The sequence below is a fragment of the Notamacropus eugenii genome, chromosome 4 (genome assembly GCF_028372415.1).
Source record: "Notamacropus eugenii isolate mMacEug1 chromosome 4, mMacEug1.pri_v2, whole genome shotgun sequence".
Classification (NCBI taxonomy): Eukaryota; Metazoa; Chordata; class Mammalia; order Diprotodontia; family Macropodidae; genus Notamacropus; species Notamacropus eugenii.
The window spans coordinates 301,451,950-301,471,984 of NC_092875.1; the positions used below are offsets into that span (position 1 = coordinate 301,451,950).

The following is a 20,035-nucleotide window of genomic DNA, read 5'->3' on the forward strand; positions in this document are numbered from 1 at the left end:
GGATCATACCTATCCTTCTTATGAACCCTTTGATATTTGATTGTTCAAAGTCTGAAGAGCACATCAGATTATTCATAGCTTTCCTCTATCATATACTTTAGGAGAGGGTGATCTCTTTTCCACAATATGCCCATAATTTCTACCCCAGTAAGTATTTTATTCTTGTTGGAATCAGATCCCAGCCAACTTGGGTATGATTAACATTAGCATGAATTAAAAAAAAAAAATTTTACTGTTATCTTTTTTCCCAAAGGAATCAATAAAATCAGTTATTATATTGAAAAAAGTCTGAAGTATATGCAGTGTTTCACACCTCATGATACCTTATCTCTGCTAAGGAACAGAGGGAAATGTTTTCTCATCTCTTCTTTGGGACCAAGCTTGTTCTTTGTAATTTCACAATATCCACTTTATTTTATTATTCTTTCCATTTACATTTTTGTCATTTATATTGTTTCCTTAGCTCTACTAATTTCACTTTGTATCAGTTCATTTTGTTTTTACATTATATTTGTGGTTTATCCCCACTTTGTGATTTAAGTACAACTAATAATAGTGTGACCTCCTCTGCAAGTGTGCAGCATTTCACGTCGGTAGCACCCCCACCTTTATTTTTTTTAAGTGAACAAATCTATTTTCTCTCCACCCTAAAAAAAATAAATAAATTTTTTGTAACAGATATGTATAGTAAAGCAAAAAATTCCTTCAGTGACTGTATGCCAAATATATATGTGTGAGTGTAAACCTGTACATACACACACACACACACACACACACACACACACACACACACACACCTAATTTACTTTCTTAAATTCATCATTTGTCTGTAATGGATAGCATGTTTTATCATCAATAGCGTAGAATCATTCTTACAGTGTTCAAAATTGTTTGTTTTCTCAGTGTTACTGTTAGTGCATAAATTGTTCTGCTCACTTAATTCTTTATCAGTTTATAAAAGTTCTCAAAATTGTTCATTACTATAGTATTAATTTCAGAAGTGCTTTGTATCAGTTGATATAGTGTTTGAAATTTTGAAATTATATCTTTTTTATATATCTTTTTAAAATAATCCATTTCCTCATTTTTTATAGCACAATAGTACTCCATTACATTTATAAACTATGACTTATTCAGTCATTCCTTAATTGATGGGTAAATTGACAGGTATCTCCTTAGTTTCCAGTTTTTTGCCACCACATAAAGCTGCTATAAATATTTTTGTATATAAAGGACTTTTATTCTTTCTTTGGTTTCTTTTGGGTATAGTTCCATGAAAGAGTATCATAGTTTAGTAAATTTTTGTATATAATCTCAAATTGCTTTTCAGAATGATGTACTAATTCACATTTTCGCCAGCAAAGCATTAGTGTGCTTTTATCTTTCTACAATCCCTTTCACATTGACTTTCCATGTTTTGTCATCTCTGCCAGTTTGCTGGTTGTGAGCTGAAGCGTCAGGGTTGTTTTGGGAGCATTCTTTCATTCGATGGTTAATTGTTTGCATTTTAAGAAATAATTATTTGTTTATAACCTTTGATCACTTATCTATTGAAATGGCTTTTAATCATATGTATGTATGTGACTACATACATACATATGTATGTTTAACTTGTCTATATATCTTGAGTACAACTCCTCATCCAAGAAATTTGATGTGAAGATTCCCACCCGCCCATTTGACTGCTTCCCTTCTTATCCCAGATAAACATTAGAAATTGTAAAGGTTTTTTTTTTAATTGTGTCAAACATTCTCTTAGTGATTTATTTCTAAACAATGTTTTTGTTACATATGCTATTTAATATTAGATTTTATTGATTCACTTATTGAATACATAAGGTATTTTGGTTTTTGTTAGTGTGTTCTCACTCCTCAGTCAGTGAACATTTCAGTTCTTCCATACTGTAGACTGTTGCTGTGGATTAAAAAAAAAAATTCCCTTATCTTAACTTTCAACTTTCTGGTAAGGAGCCTTTCCAGTCCAGTCCTCAGGCAAAAGTTATGTAGTCCCGTTCTAGACCTGTATGAAAAGTCTTCCTAGCTTGGTAGGACCTTGTCAAAACTTGGATCCTGTTGCCATAGAATTGAAAATCTAGTCATTTCCATACCTTGACAAGGCATTGCAGGAGTACTTTGCTGGAGGTTTATTTGTATGAGGAAGATAACTTTTTTGTGTTGTCATGCCCCCAACATATCCTTGTAGCACAAATAAAGCTAATTCTGAACTATGTATGTTTAAATTTAAGCAAAGAGTGAAAAAATAATCTTGTAATTAGTTTTGTAATACATATATTAAGTATTTATGTAATGTTACTCTGTGACACCTTAGAGTCCCATTCTTATGCTTTATTGTGGTATTAGAGGTGACCTTGGATGCATAAAGCAGAGTGAAAATTCTGACAGGTACCAACAAACTAGAAAAGACTTTGAGTCCAAGTATATATAATATATTCCATGTCTGTTTTCTGAAGGTCATCCTAAGTTTGAAGAGAACTCATCACCAGGATGTATTCACAATGATAAGATCTTTGTCCACAGCAGCTCTTGAAACCCATCTTCTAAGACCTGAAAAGGAGGTGAACTGAGTTATAGGAGGAATTACTCAAACTGAAGTACAAAAAATGCTACTTGAAAATTAGGTCTAGATTAAAGAAAAAAATTCTGCCACCCAGACTTTCTATATGCATCTCATAATTGTTTTTGTTTCTCATAGGAAATTTAAACTAATCCCTTCTTAAAGACTAGCTTAAGAGATTTGGGGAAGTAAAAGGATAAATTAGAAGCCACTTACTCAAGAATGAAACAGTCTTTCCCTGGTGAAAGTGGCTGCTTTCTGCTTAGTTAGATAGGCTTTAATGTCAGAGACCAGAGGTGGTATTAGTGGGAAGCAGCTAGTCTTGAGACTAAGTGATAGGCCTGCTGTACCCAGGGAAAGTTGATACCACAATGCAGAACCAGAGATTGACATTCATCTGATGGCACCTTAGAGAAAGCAGTTCTTGCTATCCACATTTAGGGAAAAAATTTGTGAAAACCCATAAAGACGTTTTAATTCCTGTACCATTTTTCTGGTGAAATTATTCACCAAATCCCCAGATTTTTCACCTACATATTTTGATAATTGGACTCAAATGGCAGTTATCTTTTGATCAAGCATGATTTTTCAGATTGGTACTTTAAAATATAATATGAATTTCTCCTTTCTTTACCTCCCATCCCCACATCACTTTAAAAAAAATTTGTTAAAAAATAAGTCCTTTTAAGCAGAATTCAGAGCTTAATAAATTCATCTTATGAATAGCTAAAGATAATTTCTATAGTTGAATAGAAACTTTAAAAATTTAAAGTAGCATTTATAATTTGATTGAAACTTTTCCTTTAAATGTAAATTAAATTCTGTTTTCCTTTGAAATTGAAAGGATAATGGTGGTTGTTGTTACATGTAATTAAAATATTTCTATAAAGGGATGAAAATTACTCTTAAAAATGGTGCAGTATTTTCTCTTATCCTCTAGGTGGAGACCCTTCATGCTTTTTGCAAAACTTTTATGATATGTGCAAATAAGACTTTAGGTTTGCTTTTTGTTTTGTTTTTTTTTCAGGTGATTGAAAATTTAATTCAGTTGCATGTAGGATCATGCTTTATATTGCTCACTATGATTCATTCTTAGTCTCTTGACGACTAGAGTTAAACATTCTTTTTTTCCATTGCTTGATTTTTCTCCTTACAAACTCACCTTTGTAATAGTAGTTTCCATAAGAGACCTCGCAAAAGTCTGTCATACTTAAGATAAATTATATAGAATGGGGTGATTTATTAGTTAATTTCCTAGTAGTAAAGGAGTCAAGTTGTAGATCCTCAATGATGAAATTTTTGTCTTTGCATGCATTTATCAGAAATGGCAAAGAAGTCATCTAAGAAAGTGATGAATATGGATGGTAAAAAAAAAAAAAACTACTTAGCAAACAGAAGGGAAAGTGTTAGATGAGAAATTTAACAGTTAATTGGTCCTAGGTTCCCACTTAACTTCACGAATTCACAGTTGTTTTCCATACTAGCTTTTCTGCCTCCTCTCCAGCCCTCTTCTTCCTCCCCCATTGGTTGACTTATTCACCAACATTAATATATAGAATAATATATATTGTTCAAGGTGATTGTGAAGTTGTTTTTGACATACTTTAAGATAACATTTATTGTGGCTTTGTGCCAGTTTTTTTGCATTGTCATGTGGTAAATTTGTATAGAATTCCTGGATCCAGTAGTGGCTCTTGAGTGAATTCTGTCAATGTCTATAATCTATATATAACTGCCTGCTTAAATTAGTTTATTCCCTGGAAACCTCTTAATGTGCTTAAGACAATGGGAGGAAAAGGAAAGAAAGAACTCTGATGAGGAAGATTAATGTCTAATTTGTGTACAATTTTTTAATTACTTAAAATAGCATACATTAGCAATCTCCTTATGGGTACCCCTTTATATATTTTAGTAGTAAGATGGACAAATTAGGCCCACCACTTCGAACTGGAAGAGATGTGCAAAGGTTGTATGAAAGTGATACAAAATCAGACAGTGCCATCAAAAGAAATAAGTTATTACCCATTAACAAGTAAGTATTTGTGACTCAGTTTGATTACTCTCTTTCAGATATTTCCTTAAAGGATTGAAATATTAGGCTACCCTTTAACTTTTTAAATATAGAAAGCATATCTATTTTAAGAAATTATAATTGCTGCTGGTTTAAATAGAAACCTAAATCCTTTTTAAAAGTTTCTGTTGTTTTTTCATTATCCTAAATGAAGCTCTTTCAGTTAACACCCTTTTAATCTGATAATTTTTAAAATGTTACTGTATTAAAGTATTTTCTTTTAGTTTTGATTTTAAAACCATTTCTAAAAATGAACTTTTTATTTCTTCAAATCTTTGATAAAGCCATTGTGAAAGTAGAGCAAAAAATGTAGACCCTTACCAATTCTGCTCCTATATTGATGTTAGTAAAAACTTATTATATCTGGAAGATTTGGAGACACGACCTAAATTGAAGCTCTTCCAGATAAGATTTCAGGGTCATCTGTTGTTTAAAGATCCCCAGTATACCCTAAAATCAAATATATTCAACGTACACATAATAATAGAAATACTGGCTCACATTTATATTGTGATTGAATCCTATTGACAGAGCATGTTTGAAGCAATTTGTAGACCTTAAAGAACTAAGGAAATGTAAGGACAATGATGATGATGATGATATATATATGTCATTATACTATATACGTATTATTATATATATAGTGGAAAGAGCTTTGGATTTGGATTCGAATGGCTTTTGTCTGGATCCCAGCCTGCTCACTCCTTGTACAACTCTAGGCAAGTTAATCTCTGGCCTTCAGTTGCTTCATCTGTAAGATATAAGATTCCTCCCAGCTTCGCCATCCAACCTAGAGTTTGACCCTTAATATTTCTGGGTCTTTGCATCAATCTTGTAACAACTCCATTTGTGTTGTCTACCATAATTAGAATGTTAGCTCTTTGAGAGCAAGGCTTGCTCATTTTTTTTTCTCTTATATCCACAGTGTTTTTAGTACAGCACATCACATAGAAAGTACTTAATAAATACTTTTTTCCTTCACTCATTTAAACCTAAAGGTGCAAATGCTGTCTCCATTTTTCAGGTGAGGAAGCTGAGGCTTTAAGTCACCAAACCTGAGTCTGTGTGACTTGGTCATATAATTAGTATCTTCAGAAATAGAACTTGGACCCAGATCTCCAAAGTGAACCTTCTCCAAAGTGAAATAACTAGTTAATTGCACAGAGCTAGTATTACAACCTATTTTTTTAAAAATCTTAATCTAAGATCTTTTATTACATCATGCAGATACCCACTTCTAAATTTATCATTGTTCATTTAACCAGAGACACAGAAAACACTAAAATTTGGAAAGTTGTCTTCAACTTAATAGGCCATCTTTAAAAAAAATAATGAGTAGTGACAAGATGGCAAAGAAGGAAGGTTATGTGCATTATGCCATTTCTTTTATAATTACCTCTTCTAATTATTACTTCAATAGCTGATATCAAGAATGGATAGATGTTATTGAGGAAGTAGAACTTTAGCCTAATGAATGAGCCTGTCTTTAATTATTTTTTCAATCTTTCTAATGCATATTTTAGATACAGAAATAGTGACTGATACAGACTAGGGAGAAAAGTTTGTTTCCAAGTGCTATCTTGGGATCAAGATATTTCATGTACTGATTGAGAAAAAAATCCTCTATCTGATTGGAATTTATAGAAATTTTTATCATTCTGAAGAGGTACATTTTTGTATGCATTTCATTTTAATATTGAACCTCTGGAACATTTAAATATTCTTGATTGAAACTGCAGTAATTGATTACTTATTCATGGCCAATAAAGATAATATAAGCAAGAAAAGGGGCTAAGTTTTTAAAATTCCTGAGAGAACTTTGGGAAAGGCTCTCTACTGTCCATTGTCAGTGAACATTTCTTTTCATGCTCATTTTCTGTTAGAAGTATCTCATATAATTTAGAAAAATAATTTCTTTTTTTTTTTTTTTTTTTTTTTTTTTTTTTATTAATTTTTTTATTTTTTTTAATGTTTAACAATCACTGCCATACAATTGCGATTTTATCCCTCCCCACCCACCCCCCACTAGCTCCCTCCCTCCCCATGACTGCATACAATTCTGTATAGATTCTACATATACTTTCCTATTGAGTATATTTTCACTATCGTCATGCTATGTAGTCAGACTAAGATAAATGAAAGAATCCGTATAACAAATCAGAACATGATACACAAACAGATACACATACACATACATGATCTGCTACATTATGTGAGTGACTTCCATATTTCTCTCTCTGAGTGTGGAAGGCTTTTTGCCTTGAGGTCCACCATTGGGATTTTTTTTTTTTTTCAGAAGTTCTTGTGTTATTACAAAAATCTAAGTCTACCAGAAAAAACTCTCACACACTGTGGTTGTTGCTGTGCATAAAGTTCTCCTGGTTCTGCTCCTTTCACTCAGCATCAGGTCATATAAGTCCTTCCAGGCCTCTCTGAAGTCTTCTTGTTCATCATTTCTTATGGCACAATAGTACTCCATTACATTCATATACCATAATTTATTCAGCCATTCCCCAATTGATGGACATCCCCTTGACTTCCAGTTTTTGGCAACTACATAGAGTGCTGCTATAAATATTTTTGTACATGTGGGACCCTTTCCCATTTTTATGATCTCTTGGGGATATAGTCCTAGTAGCGATATTGCTGGGTCAAAGGGTATGCACATTTTTGTAGCCCTTTGGGCATAGTTCCAAATTGCTCTCCAGAATGGTTGGATGCGCTCACAGCTCCACCAACAATGAATTAGTGTTCCAACTCTCCCACATCCTCTCCAGCATTTATCATTTTCTTGTTCTGTCATGTTTGCCAATCTTATAGGTGTGATGTGGTACCTCAGAGTTGTTTTGATTTGCATCTCTCTAACCAATAGTGATTTAGAGCATTTTTTCATATGATTATAGATAGCTTTAATTTCTTCCTCTGAAAATTGCCTGTTCATATCCTTTGACCATTTATCAATTGGGGAATGACTTGTATGATTATACATTTGGGTCAGTTCTCTATATATTCTAGAAATGAGGCCTTTATCCCCGAGCTTAGCTGTAAAAATTTTTTCCCAATTTACTACATCCCTCTGGATTTTGGTTGCATTGGGTTTGGTTGTGCAAAAACTTCTCAGTTTAATGTACTCAAAGTTATCCATTTTGCATTTCATAATGCATTCTATCTCTTCTTTAGTAAAGAATTCTTCCCTTCTCCATAGATCTGATAAATACACTATTCCTTGCTTCTCCAGTTTATTCATGGTATCAATCTTTATACCTAAATCATGTACCCATTTGGACTTTATTCTTGTGTACGGTGTCAGGTATGGGTCTATGCCTAATTTCCGCCACTCTGTTATCCAGTTTTCCCAGCAATTTTTGTCAAACAATGAGTTCTTATCCCAGAAGCTGGGGTCCTTGGGTTTATCAAACAGAAGGTTGCTATATTCCTTGCCTACTGCATCTTGAGTGCCAAGTCTATTCCACTTGTCTACCTCTCTGTTTCTTAGCCAATACCAAGTGGTTTTGATAATTGCTGCTTTATAGTACAGTTTAAGGTCTGGTAGCGCTAGGCCACCTTCCCAAGCATTTCTTTTCATTAGTCCCTTTGATATTCTGGACCTTTTGTTTTTCCAAATGAATTTTGATATTATTTTATCCAGCTCTAGAAAGTAATTGTCTGATAGTTTAATTGGTATGGCACTAAATAAGTATATTAATTTGGGTAGAATTGTCATTTTTATTATATTAGCACGGCCTACCCATGAGCAACTAATGTTTTTCCACTTACTTAAATCTGAGTTTATTTGTGCAAAAAGTGTCTTGTAATTGTGTTCATATAGTCCCTGGGTTTGTTTTGGCAGGTAGACTCCTAAGTATTTTATACTGTCTACCCTAACTTTAAATGGGATTTCTCTTTCTATCTCTTGCTGTTGAACTTTGTTGCTAATATATAGGAATGCAGAGGATTTGTGTGGGTTTATTTTGTACCCTGCAACTTTGCCAAAGTTGTTTATTAATTCAAGTAATTTTTTACTTGAATCTCTGGGATTCTCTAGGTAAATCATCATATCATCTGCAAAGAGTGATAACTTAGTTTCTTCTTTGGCTATTCTAATTCCTTGAATATCTTTATCTTGTCTAATTGCTACAGCTAACATTTCTAGTACCATATTGAATAATAGTGGTGATAATGGACAACCTTGTTTCACCCCTGATCTTATTGGGAATGCATCTAGCTTATCCCCATTGCATATAATGCTTGCTGAAGGTTTTAGATAGATACTGCTTATTATTTTATGGAAAGTTCCCTTTATTCCTACATTCTCCAATGTTTTTAGTAGGAATGGATGTTGTATTTTGTCAAAAGCTTTTTCTGCATCTATTGAGATAATCATGTGGTTTTTGTTAGCTTTGTTGTTGATGTGGTCGATAATGCTAATAGTTTTCCTAATATTGAACCAGCCCTGTAGTCCTGGTATGAATCCTACCTGATCATAATGTATTAATCTCGTGATTAGATGCTGTATTCGTTTTGCTAAAATCTTATTTAAAATTTTTGCATCTATATTCATTAGGGAAATTGGTCTATAATTTTCTTTCTCTGTTTTGTCTCTTCCTGGTTTGGGTATCAAAACCATATTTGTATCATAGAAAGAATTTGGGAGGACTCCTTCTTCCCCAATTTTCAAGAATAGTGTATGTAGTATTGGAATTAACTGTTCTTTAAATGTTTGATAGAATTCACTTGTGAATCCATCTGGCCCTGGAGATTTTTTCCTAGGGAGTTCATTGATGGCTTGTTCAATTTCTTTTTCTGAGATGGGGTTGTTTAAGTATTCAACTTCCTCTTCTGTTAATCTGGGCAATTTGTATTTTTTAAAATATTCATCCATCTCGTTTAGATTATCGAATTTGTGGGCATAAAGTTGGGCAAAGTAGTTTCTAATTATTGTTTTAATTTCCTCCTCATTGGAGGTGAGTTCACCCCTTTCATTTTTAATGTTAGTAATTTGGTTTTCTTCTTTCTTTTTTTTGATCAGATTAACCAAAGGTTTATCAATTTTATTAGTTTTTTCATAAAACCAACTATTGGTTTTATTTATTAATTCAATAGTTTTCTTAATTTCAATTTTATTAATCTCTCCTTTGGTTTTCAGTATTTCTAATTTGGTATTTACTTGGGGATTTTCAATTTGTTCTTTTTCTAGCTTTTTCAACTGCAAGCCTAAGTCATTGATCTCCTCTTTCTCTATTTTATTTATGTAAGCATTCAGAGATATAAAACTTCCCCTAATAACTGCTTTTGCAGTGTCCCATAAGTTTTGGTACGTTGTCTCACTATTGTCATTCTCTTGAATGAAGTTGTTGATTGTTTCTATGATTTCTTCTTTAACCCAATCCTTCTTTAGAATTAGATTATTTAGTTTCCAATTGATTTTTGGTTTCTCTTTCCATGGCCTTTTATTACATGTAATTTTTAATGCATTATGATCTGAAAAGGATGCATTGATTATCTCTACCTTTCTGCACTGGATTGTGAGATTTTTATGTCCTAGTACATGGTCAATTTTTGTAAATGTTCCATGTACCGCTGAGAAAAAGGTATATTCCTTTCTATTCCCATTTAATTTTCTCCAAAGATCTATCATATCTACCTTATCCAGAGTTTTATTTACCTCCTTAACCTCTTTCTTGTTTATTTTAAGGTTGGATTTATCTAGTTCAGAGAGGGGGAGGTTGAGGTCCCCCACTAGTATAGTTTTGCTATCAATTTCTTCCTTCAACTCCCCCAACCTCTCCTCTAAGAATCTGGATGCTATACCACTTGGAGCATACATGTTTAGTAATGATATTGCTTCATTGTCTATGGTGCCTTTTAGTAGGATATAGTTTCCATCCTTATCCCTTTTGATTAGATCTATTTCTGCTTTTGCTTTGTCTGAGATTAGGATTGCTACTCCTGCCTTTCTTACATGAGCTGAAGCACAATATATTCTGCTCCATCCTTTGACCTTTATCCTATGTGTATCCCCCCGTTTCAAATGTGTTTCTTGTAAGCAGCATATTGTTGGATTATGGCTTTTAATCCATTCTGCTATCCGTCTCCGTTTTATGGGAGAGTTCATCCCATTCACATTCACAGTTATGATTACAATCTGTGTATTTCCCTCCACCCTCTTTCCCACCATTTATGCTTTTAACTAGAAAAATAATTTCTAAATAAGGTACTGCAGTAATTCTGCAGGAGATTTCAAGATGTGCTGAGTAGAAATGAGGTAGAGGAACTTTTAATTTAAACTTAATGTACTCTTTCCCTCTGTATGTAACTTGGGTGCTGTGGATATTTTTTAGAGGTGACCTTGTAGTTAGTGACAGCTTGAAGTTGATATTGCCTTAATCTCCAGATCCAGTGGTGTACATCTTCATTTCTCTTGCTGGGCTTTAGAAGTGACAGTTTAAAAGGGATATTTCCCAAGTAGTCTGACACGAGTCATTGATATGACAATTTAAAGTTTTTAGGGTTGGCTCTCCCTCCTCCACCTCTCCTATATTATTGTTAAAGAACCATTAATCTAACTGAATATTTTAACATTAATGTTTACCTTGACTCTCCTGACCATTTAAACATGTTTTTGTTCTTACATTAGACTTAGACATCAGTCAGCTAGGTAAAACTAGTAACCTGGAACTAGGTAACCTGGAATGCATGGCTACCCAAATGAAACAGTGTATAGAATGGCATTCATCAATTTCCCTTAATAACTGTACTTGTAAGCATAAACCAAATACTAGTTTTTAATGTCTTAACTGGTTTCCATTTTCCTTATTCATGGTTTAGTGAATAGTAATAAATGTTATTATTTTTTGGTTCAGACCTGTTTTCATGGGGAACTCCCAAGTTCATAGGAAAACTCCCTTCACAAATGCAGATCAATAACTTGTCAGCTTTTAAAGCTTAGAGTTGTCTGGGACACTGAGAAAATTAAGTTGATGTGTTCATAGTCACATAGTATATCAGGCAGTGTGGTGTAGTGGAATGAACATTGATTTTAGGAATCAGTGGACCTGTTCCTGCAACTACATGTGTGACCTTCAGCAAGTTACTTAACCTCCTTGGGCCTTAGTTTTTTGTCTTTAAAATGAGGGGTGTTCAACTTGATGACTTGCTGGGATCTTTTGCAGCTTTAGATCTATGATATTATGTGTCTTAGAGGCCTGACTTGGACCCAGATCTTGATTTAGAGGCCAACCCTATACTCACTATCCTGTACTATTTGCCTCACCACACTGCCTCTCTTATGTTACAATAGATAAGTAAATTACTTTGCAAATTACTTTACAAATATAAGTCAACAGGGATTTATGAACAAGCATTTATTAAGCAGTTACTCCATGCCAGGCATTGTACTAAGTGATGGGAATAGAAATAAAAGTAAAAAGAAATAAGACAATCCTTGTTCTCAATGAGCTTATATTCTAATGGGAGGCAGCAGCTTGTAAAAGGAAGCTGAAAATCAGTGGCAGAAGTAGGGGAGGAAAGGGTAAAGATGGAGAGAGAGAGAGATACCAACCCAGGGGCATGGCAAAGAAAGAAATCTGAAGAGTCAGGTATCATCCTTGAAGAATGAAGGAGGGAATGATGACTAATCTAGCCCTTCCTTAAAATGGAAATTTTGGGAGGAACTGACCCATCAGAGGAAGGGACCATGGGGGCAGAAGGATCTTCTGTGGTGAGAGCTGGTGGAGAATGGTGGCTAAATGTTAGTTTATACAATAAAGAAATATTTTTATATATGTGAGATTAGGTCATAACTCTTCACATTTCATGGCTGCAAAGTGCTTTACATGAAAAGAGGCAAATAATATCTCTGTTCTGCAGCTGAGGAAACTTAGACCTACAGTGGTTCAGTAAGCTGCCAAAGGTCACACAAACCACTACATTAATGAAGCCAGGGTTCAAACTCAGGGCTTATGACTCCAAACACAGTGTCCTTTCTGCTCTACTACTGTTGCTTCAAGGCAGTCTTTTATCTTGTTTAAAGTCTCTAGAGAAATGATTGAATCTATTTGAATTTCACGTTAAACATTTGTATGCTTTAAAATACATTTGTATTTTCAAATTAGTGATTGTAAAGTATAACATTAATTTCAATATTGTTGTCTTCTTCCATAATCTTATAAACATTGTTTTGATTCTGTATGACTGAACTTTTAATTCACTTAAATTCTTCAAGTTAGTTATTTTAATAATTATATTTTTGCATTTGTACACAATTAAGGTGCTAATCATTTATGTCTTTTTTAATCTACCTTATTCTCCCTTTTAGAGGTAGCACGAAAGCACGGTCTTCAACACCACCTAGTTTGGCAAAAAATTCTATACCAGGTGTGTTAACAAACAAGAGAAAAACTTATAATGCTGAGAGTTACACAAACAGGTATGTTTAGCTATATAGTGCTATTACTAGAAATTTTAAAATATTTTTCAGAATGGTACATTGAAAAACATAATGGTTTTCAGTAAACAACTCATTCTTTTTGTTACTAGATGATTTCATTCAGTTTTTGAATATGTACTAGAATTAGATTTGGCATATAGAGTTTTGCTTTCCATTGCCAGCTGCTGAAAAAAGTTAAAATGTAACTTTCCATGTCATGTAGTAGTTATTGGTTGCATTGAAATATTTGCATTTGGATTTCCTTGCAATGCTGTGTTCTAAGAACCACAATGTATTGCTGCAAATAATGGAATTTTTTTGAACCTAAAATTTTGTCCAAACTTGAAATATGCAGAATGCCATTTGGCCTAAGGCAGAAAGAAAACCCTCACCAGGCTTAGTGGATTTTAGCTATATGAGCAATAGAATCCTGTTTTTTTTTCTCTTTTAGCATATATCCTTATACTTTACTCATCCTAAACTTACTGTTCATCCTTACTGTGGCCTCTAATTCCTGTACCCCAGACTCTATCATTCCAGCTCTTCACATTCTTCTTTTCCTAATCTCAAAACTGTAGTTGACCAGTTGAGCTTTAGACTATCTTGTACTTTTGAACCACATACTCCTTTGTTGTATCACCACCTGAGCTTTGTCAGACTCCTACCCGAAACTACTCCTACCCTCTGCTGCCTTCACTGCTACATAGATGCTGTAAATGGAGCAAGAGGAAGTCATTCAAATGTGCTCCAAATTTATTATCTTCCCTCAACTGAACCTACACTGCAATAAGGCAATCCTTTGTACTTTTCCATAATTAACTTTATCCTTCTTACTATAGCAGTTCTTCCAAATCTTTTCTTTTCTCAAGTCTCCCACAGTATGTTCTCGTCCCATTTTTTCAGAAGACGTCTTCTCTTATTTCACCAAAAAAATCTAGACTGTGAACTAGCTGTGAACTCTCGTCTCATCTTGATATCCCACAGCCTCTTGATATTACATGCCATTCTCTCCTTACCCCTTGTGTAATTTTCAGTCTCCATCTATTGACTCTTTCTTTGCTGCCCAGAAGCATGTCCAGATCTCCTCTATCCCTTAACAGAAACCTTTCCTGGACCATTCCTGATAAATGTCCCTTATCTCTTTTCCTTTCTCAGCCAAACTCTTAGGAAAAAAGGTGTTTGTACTAATTATCACCACTTCTTTGCATCTTACTGTCTCATGCTTCTGACCTCATCACTTAACTGAAGCTGCTCTCTCCAAAGTTCCCAGTGATCTCTTAATAGCTAATCTACTGACCTTTTCTTAATCTTCATCCTTCTTGACCTCTGTGCAGCCTTGGATACTGTTGATCATCTTTCCTTTTGAAGTCTCTCTTCTCTGGGTTTTCATGGCACTGCTTTTTCTTGCTTTTCTTTCTAACTACCCCCTTCTCAGTTGCATTTGCTCAGTTGACTTTGCCTCCTAGTTTGGGGTATGCCTCAAGATACCATCCTTGGTACTCCCCTCTTTTCTCCTTTGTCTCTATACTTTTTCACTTGATGACTTCATCAGCTTCCATGGGTTTAATGATCATCTATATATATATCTATATCTATAAATATGTGACTTCTAGATCTGTATGTTCAGCTCCATTCTCTGAGTTAGTCAGAGTTAGTCTTATATCACTGATTTTTTCTTGGATATTTCAGACTAAATGTCCCACAGCCATCTCAAACTCAACATATATAAAACAGACTCCTCACTCTTCTTCACCCTACAGATCCACTAAGTTGCACAATCTTGTCATTAATATCTCCTCAAGTCTCACCTCTCTCTTTTCTTTCACCCACAGAGCTACCATCATAGTTCAGGTCCTCACCACATGATGCTAGACTCTTTTGACAACCTCCTAATTAGTCTTCCTGCTTCAAGTTTCTCCCCTTCCCGATGCATCCTCAGTATATCTTTCAGAGTGATTTTTCCTAAAGCCGCAGTTTCACTTTCACCCCATATAACCTCTAGATTAAAATAACAATTCCTTTGGTTGCACTTAAACTTCTTCACAACCTGGCCCTTCCCTAACTTTACAGCATTAAGCATTATTCCACCCTGTGTACTCTATGGTCCAGCCAACCTGACCTTCTTGCTTATATCTGTTATTTTGTATCTGTTTTGTGTGTACTATGTGTGTAAATGTTATCTACCTCTGATAATGTAAAGTCCTGAAATTGAAACTGTTTTGACTTTTGCCTTTGTACATGAAGTGCGCAGCACAGTGCTTGGCATTTAAATACTTTAATAAGTGCTTGTTGCTACTGTGCTGTTCTTCAGTTTCTGAGTATTTCATCAGTAGTTGTATTCATACTAGTGCTGATCCTTCTTTTTTTAAGCAGATAAATAGAAAATAGCTTAAAGTTATATACATGTCAACTCTTAGTGTTACCGTACAACGTCTGACATTGCCTATAGATCATGTTTACGTTTCTTAGGTTCCTAGGACTTAGAACTGGAAAGGGACCTTAGAAGACATTGAGTCTAACCACTCTGCCCCACCCCCCAAAAAGTATTACACATGGGGGAACAAAGCTCCTGTGAGATCAAGTTACTTTTCCAAAGCTCAGACAAGCAATAAAGTCTCAGAGTAAGTATTTGTATTCAGGTCCTCTGACTCCAAATCCAGTGCTCTTTCCGGTAGGCTCCATGACCTTGTTTAGTCATATAGAATGCAGGAAGCAAAGCAAGAGAAGTTATGACGAGTCCCTAATTGAGATTGTGTGTGTGTTTGCATGTGCACGTGTGTAGACACATTGCTGATGTCTTTGGGGCACACACATTCTATGATTGAAGTTTTGGTTGTCTTTAATATTTCCTCAAATAGTTTGCACTGTTAATTTCATGTCAGTAGTAAGTTATTCTTTGTTTTATTAGTACATTTCTTCTTTTGGAGATAGAAACCAGCTTTGTGTTTTCCTTAGAAAAGAAGTTTTGCTTCTGAAGAGTGATCTTCTGCTCTATCATTCTATCCAGGTTTTTTGAATGTTTTGTTTATGTGTAGAATATGTATATACTTTTTTGTGTGCATACATATATTTTTCATCTTTGATTCTGTGTCAGTGTCTGTCATAGTGTTTTGCAAAGAAGTTCTGTGTAAGAATTCTTAAAGTATATTAGGTAGAAAGGAGGAAAAAAACAATACTGGGATTTTATAGATATTCCCAGGAAGTTTGAAGACTATATTAGAAAAACTATATACAGTGATTCTTTAGTTGATAAGTATATTGTAGGGAAAGAACAAAGAGTTAGTAGTAAAGTGACCTGGTTTCCAATTCTGTTTACGTTATTAATTAGCTGTGAAACTTCGGCCGATTCCCTTTATCTTTCTGAGCCTCGGTTGTCTTATCCCTAAAAAAAGAGAGGAGTTGAGATTGGGTGGTCTTTGAAATGCCTTTCAGCTATAACATGTGGAGATTCTGTGATTGAATTATATGACTCTCCTAGGAACAAAGCTTGTGTTTATATCAGTTCTTCATATTTTAAAAGATACAGTACTTCAAAAGATTTTATTTTTATTAGACTGATTGTACCAACAGAGACTGCACTCCTTCTACATGTAAGGAAGTGGTCCGCATAAGCTTCTGTGGCCAAACTAAATCATCTATTAGCCAACCTATTTCACAGCTTTCCCTGCTCAAAATTCTCATGTTCTACTGGCAAAGCCATCTGGTTCTCTGAGTTACCTCCATGCCACAACTGAGGCGTTGACCTGATATTTCAAAGAAACCTTCATATGTTGTTTGGAGAAGAGCTATAAAGAACTATACATAGACACACTACTAGGATATGAGTTATTATTTTGACGAGGGAGTGAGCAGTGAACAGGAAGATAGTAGGTACCTGAAGTGTTCCCAATAGGAGGTCTGGAGACAGCTAGTGGAGAAAGGCGACTCCATGCAGAAAAAAGATGATGCAAAATTTTGGCCTTTTTAACTCCAAATGAATTAGGTCAGATGCACGCTAGGTACTTTGTGACTGCATGTAGAAACACAGGTTGCTCTGCTTCTTCTAAATATACGTAGACTCAAGTTGACCATTTATATTTGTTGTTTAATGACTACTTTTTAAAAGAAGGTTGTTTTTTTTTTTTAATAGAGTATTACCTGAAATAGGCATTTCCATTGTAAAACTCTTTACCTTTTACTATCAGGGGGTCCAGTCTATGGGATGAATTACTCGTTTCATTTCGAAAATAAGTTCAAGCATCACTAAACTGCTTGAAAAATTATGTGGGGACATAAACACCCCATTAAAATTAGTCATTTGGTCTTAGAAGTAAAAGGTACTCCATGGCCCATCTAATACAACTTTGTTCTCAGCGTAGGAATCTCTTTGAGCATTTTTTGAAAATGGTCATCTAGCCAATAACTATCACCATTATCAGTATTTACTAGATGTCTAACTTTTTACATAGTTATACTTTAATGATAATGATTTCATGCAACTAGTATTTTTTCCTTCCAATTTGGTGTGTTAATGTTTGCTAACCTATGTTTGGTGACTTGTTAGATTGATCTGTGAACATTCTTAGCTATTTATTTAATGTGCATTCAATTATTTTTCATAACTGTCTTAAAATGGTATTAATATTTTGATGCTAAAGAAAGGAGTTAACAGGTTTATTATCTTCTATTGAATGAGCTGCTATTTTCATATGAGCTAAAGGACACTTTTGAAAGCCTTAGCAAGAAGTGGATATCATATAACTCATTTTGTCTATTTTTAAAAAAATATTATTTGAATGTTACTGACATAGACTTTGTATTTCTAATGTTCTTCATCACTTCAGGTCAGATGTAGATTTTTCATCTGTCAATGGAGGAGGCTTTAAAGGCAATGAAGGAAATTCATCTGGACAATTACCAAAATTCTGCCACGAATGTGGAACCAGATACCCAGTGGAATGGGCGAAATTTTGCTGTGAATGTGGCATTCGAAGGATGGTTCTGTGAACATGTACCAAAAAGTAAAAGAAAGATCTAAGCCAGAGTTCTGTAGATACTGCTTCATGAAAACTTAGAGCACTTCCTCCAGTCATTTCATGCTATAAATATGCAAACATAGTAATTTTTTTAGTGTAATCCTTTTAGGCTGCATAATTTATATATATACTATGTATATATTCTGTGTAAATAGTAAACTTCAGGTACCCACAGATGTATCATTTAGGAAAATATTCTTTCTGTCAGTATTATTTTCAAGTGTGCATATGTTAAGTTATGGATAGTAATTTTTATTTTGTTTTTAAAAGCACGTTATCCCAACACAGTCTAAACTTACTTCTTTGAAATTTTGGGAGTATGTCCACTGCTTTCAGAAGATAATTGAAGAACACATTATTTTAATAGATGCTGTCTTTGAGAGGTCATAATAGAGATTTAGAGCTAGCAGGAACTTCAATGGCCATCTAGTTCAACTCTCTCAAGGTCCAGGAAGGTTGTGACTTGCCTGAGGTAGTGACAGTCATGTAGATGGTTTTCCTGTAATTTCGTACTTGAAGAGAATATCTTTGGCTAACGTTTTATCCGATGATATTCTCTTTGTGCCATTGCAGTTAATTTAATGAAATTTGTTAAAGTAGACACTTAAAAGCCTATGTTGCCTATTTTTCTAAACATTTAATAACATGATTTAAAACATACTTGTGCATTCTTTGAAAATAGAAGTGAAATTTGCTTTTGAGATGCTTATTTGCAACTTCAAGAATGGTCCAAATTGAAAATATTGAATTTTGCAACTGCCATTTCTAAGTTAAAGATTTTTATTCCCTTAAAGCCCATGAAAGTACTTTATGTCTTCTTTCTTCTTTGATCCCAGTTATGTCCTCAGTCCCTGTTTTATTTTTCTGCCTCTTCTCTGTCTTCATTTTTGAGAAGAAATTTTAATTTCAGAATTTCATTTTTGTGGGTTAAGTATAAATATTTATATAATTCTCCTCCATAAGTAATATAAAATCACAACTTGTTTGTTTTTTTTAACAAATTTCCATTAAGTATTTAGATTTTATTTTTTAGTGTTTCACACAAAAATATATAACAGATTTTATAGGAATTTAGTTTGTCTGATGATGCAAATTCGGGATCCTTCAATCAAGAAGCAATTATTAAAGTCTGCCAAGGGCTATATTAAGTGCTAGTGATACTGAGATAAACAAAGACAGCCTCTGTCTCCAAGGAGCTTCTATCCTAATAGGAGAAACAACATATATACGTCAGAACATAAGATAAATACAGAGTTGAGGTAAAGTATGAATGAAAGAAAGCTATGAATTATAACTGGTGGGTATACAGATAGTAATCCAGTCAACCATAAGTACACTTATCCTTTGTTGTATATATGAAACCCAGATCTGGTTTTTCCTAATTTTTCGTGTAGGGTTCAGTCTTGTAATACTAATCTACATTGTAAATCAGTAATTACCCATAAAAATTAGGCTTTTAATATGTAGCTGAGATCTGTTATGTAAGTTTGTTTTTTAACTTCATATTTTAGTGGTATGTCAGGAATTCATATTAACGATTTAATTGTGGCTTCCTTACAACTTACTTATCTCCAATTATTGTTTGTGAGTCACTGTCACTAATAGCATAGCATATGGTAGATATTAGATTCTTAAGAGCTATTGGAGGTGGCATAGTTTTTGCTATCACTTTTAGCATTCTTACATTATTTTTAACTCATTCAAATTTAGGAAATTAGATTCTATTTTAAAATACATAAGGCTGATTACAAACAAAACTGATGTATGTGAGATTATATTTTGGCTATTTAAGTGTAGAGTTGCTCTGTTCTGGGGAATTGAGATGGACGTTGGTAGCAATCTTGGGCTTTTCTTTCTCCAAAATTTTCTCCAATACTTCTATGATTTTTGCTCAGTATTAAAGATTTATAAACGGGAAGAAGAACTGTCATTCTACCCATCGCTAA

General features: G+C 34.0%; 2 protein-coding genes across 4 annotated transcripts in view; one reads left to right on the forward strand and one right to left on the reverse strand.

Moving 5' to 3' along the window:
- Nucleotides 1-20,035, forward strand: part of ZC2HC1A (zinc finger C2HC-type containing 1A) — a 68,903-nt gene that overhangs the window by 47,821 nt on the left and 1,047 nt on the right. The window contains exons 8-10 of one of the 2 annotated variants that reach the window (XM_072604939.1): nt 4,488-4,607; nt 12,964-13,074; nt 17,898-18,074. In XM_072604939.1, coding sequence (XP_072461040.1) covers nt 4,488-4,607; nt 12,964-13,074; nt 17,898-18,060 — 394 coding nt within the window. In that variant the 3' untranslated portion in view covers nt 18,061-18,074. The remainder of the gene's footprint in view (nt 1-4,487; nt 4,608-12,963; nt 13,075-17,897; nt 18,075-20,035) is intronic. The other variant, XM_072604940.1, reaches the window with a different exon arrangement.
- Nucleotides 2,334-20,035, reverse strand: part of IL7 (interleukin 7) — an 83,154-nt gene continuing 65,452 nt past the window's right edge. For both annotated transcript variants that reach the window (XM_072604942.1, XM_072604944.1), the window contains exon 7: nt 2,334-2,565. In XM_072604942.1, the coding sequence (XP_072461043.1) occupies nt 2,498-2,565 (68 nt within the window). In that variant the 3' untranslated portion in view covers nt 2,334-2,497. The remainder of the gene's footprint in view (nt 2,566-20,035) is intronic.